At 38.3% G+C, this 19,218-nt stretch overlaps 3 protein-coding genes across 6 annotated transcripts in view; 1 reads left to right on the plus strand and 2 right to left on the minus strand.

Moving 5' to 3' along the window:
* kif26ba (kinesin family member 26Ba) overlaps positions 1 to 4,982 on the minus strand; it is a 72,306-nt gene extending 67,324 nt beyond the window's left edge. For both annotated transcript variants that reach the window (XM_057343313.1, XM_057343312.1), the window contains exons 1-2: positions 4,547 to 4,982; positions 3,974 to 4,363 (exon numbers count right to left, since the gene is read on the minus strand). In XM_057343313.1, coding sequence (XP_057199296.1) covers positions 3,974 to 4,363; positions 4,547 to 4,603 — 447 coding nt within the window. In that variant the 5' untranslated portion in view covers positions 4,604 to 4,982. The remainder of the gene's footprint in view (positions 1 to 3,973; positions 4,364 to 4,546) is intronic.
* Positions 4,983 to 6,168: 1,186 nt separating this feature from the next.
* On the minus strand, positions 6,169 to 9,007 carry efcab2 (EF-hand calcium binding domain 2). 2 transcript variants are annotated; one of them, XM_057344265.1, is made up of 8 exons: positions 8,920 to 9,007; positions 8,109 to 8,204; positions 7,792 to 7,876; positions 7,561 to 7,633; positions 7,369 to 7,448; positions 6,756 to 6,798; positions 6,507 to 6,573; positions 6,169 to 6,367 (listed from the first exon to the last, which is right to left on the minus strand). In XM_057344265.1, exons 2-8 carry the CDS (start codon positions 8,128 to 8,130, stop codon positions 6,249 to 6,251), a joined length of 489 nt encoding a protein of 162 aa, XP_057200248.1. In that variant the 5' UTR covers positions 8,131 to 8,204; positions 8,920 to 9,007; the 3' UTR covers positions 6,169 to 6,248. The 2 variants fall into 2 exon arrangements, with proteins under 2 accessions (XP_057200248.1, XP_057200247.1); XM_057344264.1 differs by lacking the exon at positions 8,920 to 9,007 and having other exon boundaries at positions 8,109 to 8,845.
* Positions 9,008 to 9,054: 47 nt separating this feature from the next.
* Positions 9,055 to 18,832, plus strand: hnrnpua (heterogeneous nuclear ribonucleoprotein Ua). 2 transcript variants are annotated; one of them, XM_057344263.1, is made up of 14 exons: positions 9,055 to 9,597; positions 11,123 to 11,237; positions 12,055 to 12,128; positions 12,793 to 12,932; positions 13,013 to 13,112; positions 13,186 to 13,298; positions 13,550 to 13,813; positions 14,887 to 15,006; positions 15,098 to 15,226; positions 15,998 to 16,166; positions 16,253 to 16,534; positions 16,700 to 16,938; positions 17,100 to 17,192; positions 17,390 to 18,832. In XM_057344263.1, exons 1-14 carry the CDS (start codon positions 9,192 to 9,194, stop codon positions 17,438 to 17,440), a joined length of 2,295 nt encoding a protein of 764 aa, XP_057200246.1. In that variant the 5' UTR covers positions 9,055 to 9,191; the 3' UTR covers positions 17,441 to 18,832. The 2 variants fall into 2 exon arrangements, with proteins under 2 accessions (XP_057200246.1, XP_057200245.1); XM_057344262.1 differs by having other exon boundaries at positions 9,056 to 9,597; positions 17,097 to 17,192; positions 17,390 to 18,831.
* Positions 18,833 to 19,218: the final 386 nt, after the last annotated feature.

Below are 19,218 nucleotides of genomic sequence, written 5' to 3' on the forward strand. Positions count from 1 at the left end.
TAAATAGACAACAAATGCAAACCTGCTTTTTAAATTTTGTGACTGTGAAAAAACATATCTAGACTTAATAAAAAAAGATGTCTTAAACTGTGCTCAGTTTACTCCTACTTTTCTCCTATTGGTAGTTGTCCCAAAAGTCGGTCATCATTTGCATAAAGTTGAGCAAATCTCAACTTTGTCGCACTCGTGTCGCCAGAAGTCGCTGGCTCTCCATTGAAATGAATGACATCGCGTCGCTTTGTCGCTGGGTGTTGCTGGTGGTGTGAACGCACAGTCAGAATATCTTTAAGTCTCCTATGAAGGTGCAAACATTTTTTAAATTGGTCATATGGCGCGAACACATGTTTTTCTGTGTCTTTGGTGTGTTATAAGTTGCCCATGCATGTATTAAGACACTTAAAAAATAAAGTGTAAATAAAACCTAAAATAAACCTTATGAGCTATTTCTATATACATACAGCACGGGTCTGCTTGGTGTTTTTATCATTATCTCATTCGCGAAAGATGCAAAAAAGTGACAACATCTTAGTCTTCTCTCAGCCGCTGTAGTGCTTCGAAAGGGAGTGGGGAGGGGTGAGCCGTTGGTTGAAATTCGCAAGCTCACCACTAGATGCTGATAAAATCACACAGTGGTCCTTAAAGACCAAAGCTTGTTTTAAAACTACAGCAAAACCCTACAAACTACACCAAATTCAAAGTCCTATAAAAGTCTTAAGTTGTAAAACAACAGCATACCTCAGCTAGTGCATAAAAAAACCTTTTAACAATGCATACCTCTAGTCTCAAAAAGCAGGTTTTAAAGGCTTATCATTACTACCCAAGACCTTCAGTTCAGCTGGTAAAGTAGAAGAAATGGTTCATAAAGCATTCGACTTGTAAATCCAAGCTGTATCATTGCAGTATCACAGCTTTGGCTTGGTCAACAATCCACTATTGTTGCGATCACAAATCTGTAAAATCACAAAGTATTATAAAGCTCACATCCATTTTCCACAAGCTATGCTCCCTATTGAGCACACCAAATCCTGCAGGGACGTGCCCGTTCTCTCACTACTGAGCTGTATTCATATATGCCCTAGTGACACCATTACACCCCAGTGCTGAGACAAAGCCTTCAGCCGGACAGGAGGGAGTGTCGTTTACAGTAAGAGCGGCTGCTGAATTGAGGCCGCGTCAGCAACCCTTTCCCATCAGTCCGTAGTGACAAAGCGACCTCTTTATATGATAATTCCTTTCCCACCTGAGAGGCATAAAGAGCATTAAAACGTGAAATATGTATGAATCTCATGCCCATAACATGTTGCTGCCGTGGCAACAGTGCTGTACTGGAAATTGGAGCGGTGTGTGCAAAGGAATGAAATTAACATCCTTCTGTTGTGTAATCTAAACACGATCCCCAGGGGATGAAAGAACCCCCGTGAGTCTGACGGAACAAGTTCTGTGAGCTATACTGGTCTCCCAGTATACTGCGGTCCATTGAAAGGGAGATATTCCTACATGATGTCTCTTGATGTGTCAGCGCAGGGCCGCTCAGAAGATGATGAATGAGAAAACAAAATGGTAATGCTACCGTCAGCATCGCAGGTATTCAATCATCAACAATAAGTCTTTTGACAGCCAAATTGCGACGAATAAGGTTATGCTTATTAAGTGTGTTACACACTTTTTTCTTTGCAAGAGTGCTAGAATTTTAAACAGGTTTAAGTATTATTAAATGCTTAAAACTTACATTTATAAATGAGGGGGACAATTTTATACAAATAAATACATACCTACTGTATGTATATTCTTTGGAAATCCAACCCACAAATTTGCAATGCTAAATCAACGCTCTACCAAACTGAGCTGGCTAGTTCACCCAAAAATGAGAATTCTTTCATCATTTACATCATTTTACTCACTGATGTCATTCCAAACCTCTGACTTTCAACTGCAGAACACACAATTTTGAAGAACCCCCACAGCAAGATTTTTCAAAACATCTTCTTTTGTGTTCCACCGAATATATGAGGTCAAGTTAATGATAACAGAACTTCTAGTTTTGGGTGAACTGTTCCTTTAAAACATTTTATTTGCTCCAAAGACAATGGCTATCATCGTCTGCCATGTAGGATCTTTCATGTATAAATTTCGTATGAGTTAAATGGTATCTTGTAAATGATAACTTGCAAAGTCAACAGGCATGACCTACTGTATATCACAATAGGGCTCCACTCTTCAGTTCCTGTAACAACACTTCTAATCACCATGTGGGTGATGATCCCGTCACGTCTCTAGTAAAACTGCCTCCGGCTGGAAGCACAGCCATTAAAAGGGCTTCCACACGGCCACCCTGTTCTCCGGTGATCCGCTCTCCTTCCTATAAGCCCCTCCTCCAGCACATTTTAATAGGAAGCTCCAGGTCACTTTTGCAGCTGGCAGAACTAGCCATAAAATCTGGAGACCAACCTCAGGTCTGAAACATGAGCCACGGGTAAGTCGGATGAACGGTGCTCTTAAAACACAGTAAAGTGCTCCGTTTACAATAATTGTATTAATAAAAACACTTGTTTGTGAATTATTTAGACACGGTTTGTGTTGAGGTGATGTGAATGCTGTTTTGGACTGCTAATGGTTCGTTTTTTCACAGGAAAATTGAGTAATTATTGAGATAATGGACACCATATGTCTATGTGGCCTAAATTGGAGGAACTGCAACTGTGATTGGGTTGTAACCCTTATAACATGTCTCTCTTTTAACACTTTCTCTCTGGTAAAAGCGTTATACTGTATCTGCTATGGGTCTCTATAAAGAATGTAACCAGATTTTCATCTATGGTTGTTAAGGTGCTGGTTTCCAAAATTATTTGTAAACACATTCCAACGACAAAAAAGTAATTCAATTCATGGTTTAGGATCAGATATATTAAATTAACATATAGCCCTATCCAAAAAGTAAACAAGTAAAGAAAGTATTACATGATATCACATTTTTGCATTACTGAATCTTTATAGTGCATCGTTTGTAAAAGCACAGCGCCCCCTGTTCAGGATGGGTAATTATTTAATTGGACCAACTGTGCTTGAATGCCATAATGCGCACACATAACCCCAAATTATTAGCATCGTAAGATCTGTTCAACTTCTTTTCAGAAAAACCGTTTCTCTGATTATGTTATTTTAGTATAAAAGCTATAAAAGAAACACGCCTTGCTGCCTCATAACACGTTTACGCACACATGCATCCAATTACGCACTGTATATTTACGCATATCCTATGTACATTCTGTGGTTATGAGTTATGAGCTGGTGCACAGTGGAATCCACACCTTTGTTTTGTTTTCAGTACTGCCTTGGGTGGCACATGTCAGAAAAGAAATCATAATGGATAATCGTAAATGCGCCTGGCAAAACGAGCCAGTCCTCTCCACCAAAGCCACATCATGACGTGTTTCTTCTCTCAATCTGCTTCGAGTTACAAAATTCACGAAGTAAAGAAAATAGTTATTTGTCACCAATTAACTTCACCCCCTTGGCTATTCTCGTCATGATCACAGAGACGCACAGGAATAACAGCGATACTGGATCTGCAACATGCTGCAATGTCCTGAAGGTTCAGCACTCCACCCCTCGTGTGCAACACTTCTTTCTTTGTGTTTCATTCAATCCAGCTCATTTTCAAAACTCTCTTTTTTCTTTTCTTATTTGCAATATTTGGATCGTAAGTGAAACATATTCCCTCAAGCGAAATAATGAATGAGCATCAGAAAAAACTAACGCAGCAGGTAATTCATTTAAATGGGAGCACCTTTAGCCAAATATTAAGTTCGGATGTCTACTGTGTGTGTGTCTTTGCACAGGTACTCAGACGTGCGGGATGTCCAAAATTACGCACTGCACCGCTGTTCACCGTGCATTTCATGCCATCAGTATTTGCTTTACCAAGTCAAAACTTGTCTTTAAAATATTTTAAATGTTCTGGTAACCAGCCTACCTTGCTAGTATGGGGTCCGGGGATGAGTAATTTAAATGCCTGTCTCTTTAGCTCCACCAGCCGAGCGTTGCAGTTCTCACACCAGATACCTCGTTCAGAACCAGGTGAGCTCCCGCTACCCGAAGCGGGGGATCCTGTGCCGAATCCTGGAGATCCACCTAACGAACCGGGCGATCCGGTGCTGATTCCCGGAGATACGGTAACAGGTGAGCCGGAAAAAGACCCCGGGGAGGATATTCCTGATCCGGGAGAAGGGGTTCCGGAGGACCCGGGCATGGACCCGGCACCTTCTGGGATGGGGCGGCTGCCACCCCGGGACTCTTCATAAGCCTTTCGGTACCAGGTTTCAGGAGAGAATGATGCTGACTTGGTCGGGGAGGAATCTGTCATCTGCAATAAATGATGTCTCGGTTACAGATATGGAAAATGTTTAAAATAAGTGTGCAAAAGTGCGTCTGCAATGTGAATCCTAAGTGGGGTTTATAGCCAACATTGCGCACACACCGATAGAAGCAACAACTGTACTAAATTCACGCATACAGTTATAATAATAATCTTAGTAACTATCCTTACCCCATGTTTTCTACTCCTCGTGCCGGATCTGTCTTTACTCCCAGTTAGAGAGGTCATGATAAAGCTTTAGCGAACTGGTGGAATATCTGTGCTTCTGGTTACATCCACAAACCAAGATCCAAAAATCAACCTCAGGTCAGTTCAACAGTCCTTCTGATGTCCAGTCTCAGTGATCAGTGCCATGCACGAACCTATCCATCTTCCACATTGGAATATGAATATCAGAAGATGTTCCACCTGGAAATGACCAACACAGAATGAATCCTTTCTATTCCCTCTGGTATAATGCGTCCATGCGCAGAGCTTTAGATTTCACAGCATCCCAGCACAGGCGCATTTTGCCATGCATGCGGACTTGTTGGGTTGAGGCGCACAACACTGACAGCAGAACGGACTGCGCTTCTCCCACTCCAGAGTAGCGCGCACATCTGTCTCTGGGTAGACTGACCACGCCTCCTCTTCGCCGCTTAGCCAATAGCGTCCCCAGGACTGTCAGAGTGACGTGTGGGCGTGTACGTTAGACATTTCAAATGACTTTAAACTTTAAGAATTCCCTACACGGAAAGTCACTTTATGATGGTTGTTGGAGAGATGTTGGTCTATTATTGAGTCAAATAATATAATGAATGACATGAACCAGAGCACGCTATTAAAACATTCCTGAACAGAAGTTGTCATGTGTATTGGTTTTATTGCGAACATGTTATTTAAACTATTGAATGCAAATGTTTAGCTATGATACCAAAATCAAACATTTGTTAAAACATTCTGTGGGAGATATCCGGAAGCTATATAGCGTTTTTTAAATAACGGCCAACTGTTGTTCTATATTGATAAAACGTTCATAGTTTACTGTTTTCAGCTTTTTGTGCTAATCTCAGACAGAATTGGACGAAACACTGTCATGTGTGGGTTAAAAGCGCCACCTGCTGGTTGCAAATGCAACATCCCTTCAACTGTAAAAAGATTATCCATGGCAAAACAAAGGATTGAAAAATCAATTGTCAGGGTAATATTGAAAGAATATTTCAGCATAAAATAATGCTTCATAAAATACGCCACTGTGAATCTTCTTGTGATACTTAAAAAAGCTTTTCCTTAGGGCATATCAAAACATGAAAGGATTCTGTATGAACACTGAACGTTTTTTCTTTTCAATTTAGTCCTTCAATGCACCAAAAACCTTTCTTGAAATATTACTTTTAAACCAATCTGCATAACTGCATTCTTCAATGGCTATTAAAAAGTAATACGTTTCTCTGGTCAGTTCACATGGGGACAGACATGCTCTTGTGGAGCACAGGTTAATTAGGAAAAAATGAGCTCGGAGAATTTCTCACCCCTTCATGAAAGCTGCAAGTTTGCTAATGAAAATAACAGAATGAGGAGAGACGCCACAAAGTGACTTTGTAATGAGGGTCTCTGACACCCAAACGGCCTTAGAAAACCTGCCTTATTAATAGTGAGAATGAGTATTGTTAGAATTAATTGTTAATCTATGTGTACAACCACTAAGCCTCACACACATTCTTCTCTTGTTAATATTTACAAATTATTGAACTGTTTTGTTTGGATGGAAAAAGTAGTTTTAAAAACACCATAAAGAAAGTACATCAGGTAAAATAAAATTATTTATTATGTTTGTTACTGTATGGTTTGCTTGAACGCTTTGATTGTAATTCTTTGTTTATTCCATTGGCCATCATCGATGATCATCGAAGGTCATCATGCTGACAAAATCCTTGTAGAAAATGAAATTTTTATCAGGATCAACAGCAGCGGACAGCATTTCCTCAACTTCTTCCTGTGTGAAGGACTCTCCTTCAGAAGCAGGACAAGATTTCATTTAGAACGTGCTTAAGTTAAAAAACATCACATTTGATTTGAAAACACAGCCATTTCACAACATTCGAACCTATCATAAAACAGTTCCTAAACCATGATTTTACAGATTTATTACCTTCTTGTGTTAAATATCTGGTCAGTTCCTCTTGTTCCAAATATCCTTTTTTCTGTTGATCTAAAACCTTTAAAAAAGACCATTATAAAGTCTTTCCTTAGGTCTGAAGACGCCATATTTATATACAGTATCACCATGTTTCTCTCACAATTAATAGGTAAAAAAATATGTACTGAAAAATATATGCTCACAAATTCATTCCCAAGTCTGCAAATATGTAAAGGGTAAAATAAGAAAACAACAGTGCACCTCAAAGGCCTGCAGAAGCAAATCTTCTGTGATTGGACGAAACCTGAAATGAAGAGCAAGCACATCTAAAACATTTAACAAATGCTAGGGTTTTCTAAATGCCTCTTTTGTTTACCGTTAAATATGACAAATTCGACCAAGTGAGATCCACATTAAAGCAAATTCAATATTGATTAAGAAGATAAAGGTTCAACTTTAAAAAATAACATCAAATCATATTCTCACAGGGTTTGCCCTTGATCTCCATGATCAGCTCTCCATTGTACAAACGGACTCGGGCATATCCAAACCACAAAACAAATATCATTGAGTACAACAAACATTACAAAGACTCTAAGACCAATCCCAAAATCCAACCATACCTGTTACTGGACTTCATAAAAGAGATTATGTAAAAGCATTTGAACTTTTCAATAATGAAATACCAGCGATGGATGAGTTGGTATTTCAGATATGCTGGGACATTATACTAATATTAGAAACAATACAGTCGACCTCAAAGGTAACCTTTTCTATTAAATACATAATTTTTTGCCTGAGGTATCTACTTATGTGTAATTCGACAGCAAGCTCAAGATATTTCTAATTTGTGTGATTGATTGTAACTGCTTACTTGCGCTCCAGCAGGATCTTAGTCATAGTTGGAAGGAACCTTTCATAGCGTACAAACCCTGTAGGCTCTTCCTCTTCTAGCTGTGGAAGCAGATGCACATCATTCATAGGACCGATTGTGGTGTGACACTTGTCTAATTAGTTTGCAATGAGTCAATAATTAAATCTAGAGCTGAAAAACAAACCCACTAACCTCAGCAATGATATCATGCAGTTCAGCTTCCGAGGGGTAACAGCCAAGTGAACGGATAATTGTGCCTATTTCTCTTTTACAAGAAAAAAATAGCAAAGATAAATAAATGCAATACAATTAATATCACATTGACAGCTAGTTAAAACTTGTGTAAACATACGTATGTAAACATGAACAGAAGCTCTTATATGAAACAGAAAAGCATTTGAATGTCTTGACAGTAAACATTACCTAACGTCAACAGTCTTGTTAGATTCGTGGTCAAATACATCAAAGGCATTACTTATCTTCTTATGGGTGTCTGATATAATAGTCTCTGAAGAAGAAAATATGGGTTCATTCGCAGATTTTACATGATTGTGGTAAGTAAAAAAACAAGTTCATGACTGGAAAGTTGTAATGGACTTCTATTTCATGTGACTGTTTATTATGGTCTGCGACAGGAGTTTTATACGTTAATGCTGTGACAACAAATCTAAACAACTGGTCTGTACGAATAGACATAAACTCCTGTAGTTAAAAAAGATATTGACGCTACTTTTGCTTACCTGCGTTATACTTCTCCGCCATGTTCAACAAACTGGTTGCTAAGAAACGACGACTCTCCGCCACACGTGTTCCGTGACGTCATTTATCACGGGCGTCTGCATTTAAAAAATGGTGTGGGCCGTTATAAAGTTGATCGCTGGTTGCCAAAAATGCAACTAATAATATTAGCTTACTTTAAAGTTCAATACACATATAAGCAATATGTTTATAGCAATGCCGTTTTATGAATTAAGGCAGAGAGAAACCGGGTAACAATTATATTGTTGGGGAAAAGCCCCTCAAACATAAACAACCTTCTAAAATGTTAGATTTACATAAGTCCCAGGGAGTTGGCCATTTTATCTGTCTTTTAGTTACTGTCTCCGTTGCAAAATCCTTCGAGTATATTGAACGTTAGCTCCACAAGAGGTCCATATTCGCAACGCAAAAACCTACCGTGGATCACGTGCCCTAAATGCGCCGTAAAACCTTCCCTTACCGGAAGTTAAGTTGCGTCTTTTTTCCTAGCACGAATCGAACAAGCCAACACAAAAAAATATCATGACACGAGGTAGAAACTTTTATTTAATTGTATTCCAACGTAACTATCAGCACAACTTCAAAGTGTACTTTAAGCAGCATATTAAAGTAAGAAATATATCGGTCCTGCCTTGACATCAGTCGTGACGCTACGCCATGACGCATTCTCATAGGTGAAATGGTACAATGATAGTGATTTAAAGATTAAATTTTTCATTAATAACTTATATAAATAATAATAAATAATATTTGTAATAGAAATACTAGGAGAAATAGATACTTTGACAATACCGTAATCTCTCAGGCCATTTACTCGGTTGATTACGGTTTCACCGTACAGTCAGTGATGTTTACGGTAGTTTGCTTGTCTATTCCATGCACTACGGTAATGTTATATAAGGCTGAATTGGCCCCGTATAGCTTTGACTGCTGCCCATCTGCTCGCACCGAGTGCTCTGTACGCAAGACAGTCAGCTCGGACGGATTTATTGTAGGTTAACCTCTTGTTCCTTTTTAAATTCTGTAATTTTGCAGGTATCATTTATTAAACGGGGATCCGAAGGATGAGCTCGATCAACGTGAAAAAGCTGAAAGTGAACGAGTTGAAGGACGAGCTGAAGAAGAGGAATCTGTCCGATAAAGGGCTCAAGGCCGATCTGATGTCCCGTCTTCAGGCCGTTCTGGATCAGGAGGAGCTGTCCAGGACCAATGGTGCTGAAAGAGAGGATGGGGATAAAGGCGGCCCTGGTTACATGGGCGATGAAGACCTGGTTGGGGAGAGCATGGAGGCCGATGAGGAGGATGGAGATGACGCGGAAGCAGAGGAGCATCAGGATGATGACATGCTGGATGAGGAGGACGCGGGGGTAGAGATGGATAACTCGGACGAGGATGCGCTCCTCAAAGAAGATGATGATGATGAAGAGATGGAGAAATTTGAAGAGGATGATGTGGCGGTCTCTGGAGAGGGTGAGATTAAAATTTCTTCTAATATCCGAGCTGTTATACAGGTAATGATAATCGATTAGAGTATCAAGCTTGTTATGTCTGGACCGCGAGCGGTGTCTTTAAGCGCGTGCAATGAGTACTTTTTTTTCATTTTGACAGCATCGAGAGCATAGATGGTTTCTAAGGGTTGTCAAGAAATTGTTGCATTTGTGTCCTCGTGACTTAAGTCACATTATTTAATGCATTAAACTCTGTTTTTAAGCAGTTTTATGCTCATCACAACAATATATCGCATGTAGCCTATAGCAGTTTATTTTTGTATTTAATTTACATTACTGCTTTATAAATATTGATTATCTTTCTGAAGTTATATTGGAGAAAGTTATATTTGGCAACATTACATTTAACCCAACACATTTTCAGCATAGTTATGTCCAAATTTGAGCCATATCCCTCTGACGTTATCAAATAAAATAATAATAAAAAATATATTTGGGAGTGTTTCCTAAATTATAAACCCTAAATATTGTGTTATTGGAAAGAAATGTCACTGGAGTGCACATAGGCTCAAGGGAATTGGTGAACTGTAATAGGATGCTGAAGTTGAGAAGGACAGAAGCTCCAGATGGAGTCTGTGCATAATGATCTCAGCTCATTTGTTTCATTTTGCCTGGAGTAGTGAGGAGCACATGTTAGGACATTATTAATCTTAGTCTGCATTCAGCAGATGTGTTCTTATTTTTTATATTATATTGATAGTGCAAGGACGACCTTATTGGGGTAACTTTTAGGTGTTGTGCTTAAGGGCTCATTGGTTATAGTTCATGAAATGTTTATCTCACTTCTGGTTTAGAGCCTAGATCTTTATTTACTACATGACAACAACACATATAGATAAGAAAAATTTGAAGTACGGTAAGATTGATGGTCTTGGTAAAAATAACTATTGTCCATTATTTTTAGGTTTTGTACATTACAATTCGTCATTTGTCATGCATGTCAGCCTTTTACACTACAGTGTCATGGAAGATCATGAAAATGTGTCTATTTTTTATGGATTTCTGAATTATTTGTCATAGTTTGGCGTTTGCTGGTTTTATGTTTACTTTAATTTTGGTTGTTAATGTGTATAAGTGTGGTTCATTTGAGTAAATTGGAGACAGTTTTGTCCATCACCAAACGTGCCTTCAACATTCACACAAAGGATTGCTTTCCTTCCAGCTGCATGCACCGTGAACCTGAAAATGTGTGTTACTTAGCTCAGAATTGCATAGTTTGCAGTTGTCTTGGCAACAGCCTAATTTCTGTAACCATAAGCAGTACTGCAGTGTACCAGCTGCTCTATATATAAGCACTCCTTGATTTTAAACATGTGCAATTGCAATTATACACCTTTCTGTTTTAAAATAATAATATTGGTTTATATTGGCAATTAACCGACTGCACCAAATAAGTCCTCCAGTAATGATGTGGACCCACGTGTCACGTCATGTAGGGTCCAGCGGGGAGGCGCATCCCCTTACTTTATATTGTTTTATTTCCCAAGGAGATGCGGACAAACACGAGAGTGATGAACAGAAGAATAAGAAGGGTGTAAAGAGACGTCGTGATGAACATGGAAGGGGCTACTTTGAGTTTATTGAAGAAAGCAAATACAGCCGGTAAGAACTGTGCAGTCAGGCCTCTGGTACTCCTGAGGTTCTCCTGCACCGCATGAACAGCTTTGGCAGTAAAGAGCCGAATCTGAATGTTGTTCCTCTCCCGTGCAAAGAAACACACATTTTTACTGTTGACCATTTTAATGTCCACAATTTAAGAGGCACCTGTGTCAACTCAGAGTCGACAAGTGCTGTTTATTTCTTAGACATTTGTGTGTGCGTTTTGATCCGGGTTTGGGTTGATTTGAGATTTAGAACAACAACGTGTAAGGTATACTGAATGGGACGTTGACAGTTCTGGAAGAAAACATGATTTCTCATTTTTATAAACCAGACAGTCGTTTGTATGTTTGTAAAGTTTTTTTTTGTTTTTACAATTTTTGCCAATTTGTACTGTATCTATTTATGGTTTTGTCAGTTTACAGGTACCGTAATCACTTGTATATCTACAGCTAAATTTAAAAAATGTTAGAACGGTATTAATTGGATAATACTTATTTAAAGTGCATTTATGTTTAACATACAGTATGATTTTTTTAAATATATTCAGTAAAATAAGGTAAGTAATCCTACAAATTGCTAAAGATTTAATGTAAAGCGTTAACAATTATTGGATGAGATAATTATTGATATCAGATTAGGCATAAACCTTTACTTCTTAATTTAGCTTTCTTTGTATAATCTAAATTGAGATGTTACACGTGTCTCTGGCCGTACACATTCTAAGAGCTGAAGGAACTTCACAGGCAATTTCAAAAGCTATGAATTAATTATATTATATATAATTATATTTACAGTATCTCACTGATCACTCCCTCAGGGCAAAGTCACCTCAGCCTCCACTGGAGGAGGAAGATGAAGAGTTTGATGACACCACTGTATGTCTGGACACCTGTAAGTACAGCATAGCACTTTCTGTTTATCATGCATATAGAAATACTGCAACTATAGAAATACTGATGTCAATATCATAAACATTTCTCAGAGCAGCATGCAGCTCAAAAACACAATGCATGTGTCGTGATTCTGCCTCATCTTGTCATGGCTTTCTTGACCTTGTGGCAGAATCACGGCAGAATCCCTTGTTTAATGTGGAGAGAGAAGTTTTGGCCCACTTGGCCTTCCACATTCTCTCTCCGGTGTCGAGTCTCTGTTCCCGCCCTTTCGTCTCCTTAGTTACATTGTAAATTAGTTCATGCCCCGCACCTGTCCGCTCTTGATTTATCTCCCTGTATATTGACCTGTGTCTCTTGTCTTGTGCTGATTCGTTTTGTGCTACTTTGTACTGTTTGGATTACCTCGTATTACTCAGTGTTCCTCGTCATTGTAAGTGTTACGTTTTGCTCTGCCTAGTCTTGTGTGTGTAGTTAGTTTAGTCCTGTCTAAGTTTCATGTAGTTTAGTTAGTTACCCTGCCTCGTCTGTTTTATCCCCCATCAAGGGTGTTTTGCTTTGTGTTTTGTGTCAATAAACCTGTGTTTCCGTTCCACCGCTGTCTGCACCTGGGTCCTCATTTGCGAATCATGACAGCATGAAGCCTGTCTCTTGTGTTTCCTCAGACAACTGCGACTTGCACTTCAAAGTGTCTCGGGATCGATACAGCGCCTCCTCTCTCACTATGGAGAGCTTTGCCTACCTGTGGGCAGGAGGACGGGCGTCTTATGGTGTGGCCAAGGGCAAGGCCTGCTTTGAAATGAAGGTGTGACTGTTGTCTCAACTTGAGTTTTACCTATATTTTTTATTTTTTTTCATTTTTAAAATCCTGGATTTATTTTCCAGATTATAGAGAAGATTCCTGTTAAACACATTTCCAGTAAAGGAATCGAGATTCATGACGTCCTGGTGGGCTGGTCACTGGCGAACAGCTCCCTTCTGCTAGGTAAGGGTCTGTGTTGATTTCTTACAGAAAAATTTTAAATAAACAAATGTATTTTTTTTGTGTAATATTACAGGAGAGGACCCCAATTCTTATGCCTTTTCTACTAAGGCTAAGAAAACCAGCAACTGTGTGACAGAAGATTTTGGAGAGGCATTTGATGAGAATGATGTTGTTGGTTGCTTTATTGTGAGTGTCCATGTGCTCTTATTTTGTAAACATGCATACATGTACAGTACAATGAAATATTTTTAGTGTATTTTTTTACAATATGTATTTTGTATTACTTGTATTCTGCCTACATACATGTAAGTGTCAATGTGCTTTTACATTTATTTTAACATTTCAGAATTGTTTCAGTTGTTTTTTAGTTATGTAATGGAAACCTTCTTAACTTTGGATAACAGCAAAATGCATAAATGTAAATGTTTCTTTGGCAGAACTTTGATGGTGAAGATGTTGAGATTTCCTTCTCTAAGAACGGACAAGATCTAGGATGTGCTTTTAAAGTCAGTAAAGAAGTGCTTGATGGAAAGGCACAGTTACCTCATGTGCTCTGCCATAACTGTGCAGTTGAGTTCAACTTCGGTCAGCGAGAAACACCTTTCTTTCCTCAACCTGACGGCTTCACATTCCTGCAGAACATTCCTGTTTGTGATCGCGTCAGAGGACCAAAGGGACCCGAGACCAAAGAAGACTGTGAGGTTGGTTTCACTAGTATACTGCTTACTATACACTGGTATATAGTAAGTAGGTATGCTGACCAGTGTTGGGAGTAACTAGTTACTAAGTAATTAGTTTTTGTAATTCAATTACATTTCCCTTGAAAAAGTAAAGTAAGGGTTTACTCAATTTTTTTGAGTAATTTAATTACAGTTACTTCTGATGTAATTAATCTAAATACTTTGTGTATATATATGTGTGCAATAGTGGAACTGACATCAAAATTCAAAGTCTAACTTTAAAATCCATGCTTCAATGTATAATTCTCACATTTGTAATACTTTGATCAGTTAATAAGAGTACTTTATGTAGTTTTATATTATTTATTTGAATTAATTAAAAGAGCAGTTTCATGTAAATCCTTGAATCACTTAAGTGAAAGTGACCTATTAGTCAGATATGGTGACCCATACCCGAAATGTGACCTCTGCATTTAACCCATCCAGAGAGTAGTGAACACACGCACAGCAAGTGATGAACACACGTACACCCGGAGCAGTGGGCAGCTATCACTGCAGCGCCCGGGGAGCAAGTAGGGGTAAGGTGCCTTGCTCAAGGGCACCTCAGTCGTTAACCGCCGGCCCTGGGAATCGAACCGGCAACCTTCTGGTCACGAATCCGACTCTCTAACCATTAGGCCGTTTTGAAGAGAGTAACTTGTACAGTAATCTAATTACATTATCGAATGTGTAATTAGTAACTAGTAATTAATTATTTTTTCAGAGTAACTTACCCAACACTGATGCTGACTAGTATTGTTTTTTTTAAATAGTATGTGAAGTATATAGTATGTAAGAATAAATGTTCAGAACAATAGTACGGTACATCTCTCTTCCTAAGTTTAAAATAAATACAATTATTTTACATTTTAAATGTGCAAAAAATACATTAACCTAGCTAACGCAATTTAGCATTGTAAAATGTGTATGCTGTTCAGTGTGAAAGTTTTATATTCTGTGTACATCAAAAATAGTGATCTAATAAAATGGCAAGATGTACTGAACAAGTCTATTCTGAAGATAGACTTTGCTTTGTCTTCTGTAAAATGGCATAGGTCATAGTCATGGTTGGACTGCCTGGATCTGGAAAGACAGAATGGGTTACAAACCACACACAAGCCAACCCTGGAAAATATAACATCCTTGGAACCAACACGATCATAGAGAAAATGATGGTGAGTCAGATTGTATTACTGTGATTGAGTTTAATAAGGTTAAAATAATCATGAACATGACAGCGTATGTTCTTTTCATGTTGAAATTCAGATTTCCAGTCTGAAACGGCAGATGAAAGACATCATAAAAATCACAGCAATATCTCAGCGTGCTCCGCTCTTCCTTGGGAAGTTTATTGAGATTGCAGCACGAAAGAAACGCAATTACATTCTTGACCAGGTGACTAAATGTGATCTAGAAAAAAAATTAAATAAAACATTTTTCAGTAGATTATTTATTAAATCATTGAGTAAAAATATTGACGCTTAAGTCACACATTTTTGTATATGATTGTTTTTGTTAGTTCTGATTTATTTTTCATGTAATATCTGGTGCAATGATTATTAAAGGGGTCATATGACACGGCTAAAACAAATTTTATCATTTGTTTTAGATGTAATGCAATGTGTAAACACGATTTAAGGTTCAAAAACGCTGTATTTTCCACATCCCGTGCATGTTTGTATCTCCTCTTTGCCCCGCCTCTCTGAAACGTGCAGCTTTTTTACAAAGCACATTGCTCTGAAAAGGTGTGCTATGATTGGCCAGTTAACCAGTGCGTAGTGATTGGTCGAATACTGCAAGCGTGTGACGGAAATGTGACGCCTCTTACCATATTTGGAACATCAGGGTCCAAAGCAATTGTGCTAACATGTACGCCCACCTTACTTGCGTATAGATTTGGGCGGTCTTAGTCAAATCATACCACCAACTGACGTAGATTTGTGGGGGTGTGGTTACACGAGGCGTTTCAGGCAGGTCTGGGTGAGCATTCGCTTTTAGATAGAATGCATCTTTTGTTCCCACACTTTCATTTTTGCAATTTCACGTGTCTAATACATGCATGGTCAATTTATAACACACCAAAGACACACAAAAACACGTATTCGCGCCATATGACCCCTTTAAATCATCTTCTAAAAATATTCTCACATAAATGTCTCTGTTTAGACTAATGTATCAGCACCAGCCCAAAGAAGGAAAATGTGCCTGTTTGCTAGCTTCCAGCGGAAAGCTGTGGTCGTCTGTCCGACAGATGAGGCGTACATACAGAGAACCCAGAAAAAGGCAGAAACAGATGGCAAAGATGTACCCGAACACGCTGTGCTAAAAATGAAAGGTAAAATCTTTTGTAAATAAGTGTGCGGTCCCCAAAATGTGGACGGTTATAAAACGTTTTGATTAATTTCTGGTAATCTCTTTCAGGAATATACACGTTGCCCGTGGAAGGTGAATGTTTCAATGAAGTGCGTTATGTTGAGCTGGAGAAAGAGGAAGCCATGAAACTGCTCGATCAGTACAAGGAAGAGAGCAGAAGTTCCCTTCCACCCGAGAAGAAACTCAACCAGGGTGGAGTTCAGCCGAAGAGAGGAGGCATCCGGGGACGAGGAGTCAAAAATCTGTTCAGTCGTGGTGGTGGTGGTGGTGGTGGACGCGGTCAGAGGGGAGGAAGAGGAGGCTTTCAAAACAGGGGCAACTTCAGGGGGTGTACGGCACTCACAAAAAAACATAAATCATAGACAATAATCACACCAATAAATAAGTAAATAGTGTCAATTATAATTTTGTGTTGTATTTCAATGAATCCAAAAGAAATCCTGGCCGGCCTTAATGAAGAAAAAAACAAACTTTTCTTTTCTGACTGTATAACAGTACCCGGACCTCGAGGTGGGTTCAGCAGGCCACCAAGAGGTTTCCTTCCTCCCCCTGCCTTCAGAGGAGGATTTAACCGGGGCAGTTTTAACCGCGGTGGTGGGATGCCCAACAGAGGTGGTCCCCCCAGACCAGGACCGGGTCGGGGAAACATGGTTAACATGGGCAGCAGAGGAGGAGGCATGCACAGGGGCAACATGGCCAGAGGGGGAGGAGCTAATAGGGGTAACTTCAACCAGGTGAGAGATCAGCAATAGTCTGCATCATTCCCAATGTGGCTTTTCTATTCTGTTGTTGTAAATCTATCCAATTTATTTTCTAAACAATAAATTTTTTGCTTTAACATACTGACTGCCTGCCCAAGTGCATCTATATTAATATCTTTATGGTTCTACAGAAGTTCAGGGGTCGAGGAGGAAATAATCGTGGTTTTAAAAATGGGAATTTTAGCATGAACAAAGCACAAGCTTTCAACCAGAGCTGGCAACAAGGGGTGAGTGTCTCTTTAAAGTAAGATTTCTGTATTCTGTGTGTTATTCTGATTCACTGAAATCTTTTTTGGTCTCAGATAAAGAAAACATACTACCTGTACTGCTAAATATGCATATTTATAAATAGCCAATTTTATGAAATTCATATTATAAAATGAAATATGTATATCCATGAAACGATAATCTTTGTCTTCATCAGTTTTGGAATCAGAAGCCATGGAGTCAACAGTACCATCCTGGATATTACTGAAAAACTCTAGCTGTTATGGACTGAGATCAGAATCGTCTACTTTAACTTTAAACCGAGGGGAACATCTTTTTTTCTTTGTTCTATTGTGTTTTGTACAGATTTTAGGACATTCCACATCTGAGTGGAAATGACTCTGGGGCTTTGAGAAACTTCACAGTTCCCTGTTGCTTTGTTTATATTTTTAGGTGTTTATCTTTGGACATACAGTAGGTCCAGAGTCCTATGATATCATATTTAAAATCAGGAATCTAAGTAACTTCAGGGTGGGATGTTTGTCTTTTAAAAACATTCAGGATTCTGAATTTTGCTTTTAATAAGACTTTGTGTAGCTCCATAATATAAGAATACAATTGTTGAGAAAATTTGCAGAATATTTGTTTTGCTGCAATAATGTTTTCGTTCAAACATATTAATTGTGCAATGGGAAAAAAAAACTTTGTATATTTAAGTGAGGCCATCTTTTGAAAACTATATATGAGGGCCCTTCTAAATGTTTTGAAAAATATGAAATTTTCCAGTGTTGTAGTGGTGTGTGTTGAATTCAGTAAGGTCTTGATCGAAAACCAGCTGTCATCTGTACATACATTAAGCAAGGTGCTAAACAGTCTGGGCCTTTAGGTTACAATTTGGCAAGTGTAAAAATGAGAGATGTTAAGTCTGTTACTGTGGTGTCTGTTTTATGTGTTGTTACCATTTTGTACAGTGCAGTCTAGTTTTATCATCAATTTCAGTCAGGCAATTCCGTATATAAGACCTTTAGTCATCAGACATAGTGACTGCACATTTACTATTTATTAAGGTTTTCTCTCCATGTTATGGCTGCAAACAAAGTCAGAATAGCTATTTGGACTGTTACCAATAGGCTGATAAGATGCAAATGTCATTAAACAGGATTAATAAAGGATTTTGTCTCTCATTTCTAATCCCCCAGCAGAGACACATAAGTGATCAATTCAACCTGTAAAATGCATTTCTTGTTCCTAAAATAATGTAACCATAGTTATTTTGCTGTACATAATGTAGACAGTCTCATATCAGTATACGTAGGATATTGTCTCCAGACTTCTGATGCAATGACAACATTCTTGTTTTAAGTAATTGTTGGTTTAAAACATGCATATGTAAAGCACATTTGAAGTATTACTGTTTTGTATTAGTAAATTATGAATGGCATGTCCTTTAAAAAAATGTTGACTTTAATTGAAACTCGTTTTGATGTTGCATTTATTCGTGTTTAAGGTATTTGGTCAAGAAACTAATATATTACTGACATACTAACAATTTGTAACATACCCTTTTTTTCTTTGTTTTTATACCTTACTATCTTTTGTATTTTACCTTTGAAATAATTAATTCTATTGCAAATTGTTTTCAAACTAAGACAATAAAATTTGAAGATAAAGCATGACTTGCATTTATTTTTGAGTTTATTTATCTATAAATATGGACCTCCCTGAACAACTATTGATAGAGTTGCAAAATTAAAGCCACGCAAATACACCAGGCACAGCACATCCCACAGGCCTATCAATGCAGAAATATACTACTTGTGTTGACAGTTTAACTCCCCATTTATATCTCTGCCACAGATGAATTTGATGTATACAGTATATGGCAGGCTTTTTTGCTGAGTCAAGCACAAGCCATTCTGGTGGCAAAATATCACATTTCATGCTTGTTTGTAAAATCTACACAGAGAATAAAAATACTAAACAACAGTAAAAATATTATTACTAAATCACTTGCATTCAAAGTTAATAAATACTCTCGTTTTTACT

The sequence above is a fragment of the Triplophysa rosa genome, linkage group LG10 (assembly GCF_024868665.1).
Source record: "Triplophysa rosa linkage group LG10, Trosa_1v2, whole genome shotgun sequence".
Taxonomy (NCBI): domain Eukaryota; kingdom Metazoa; phylum Chordata; class Actinopteri; order Cypriniformes; family Nemacheilidae; genus Triplophysa; species Triplophysa rosa.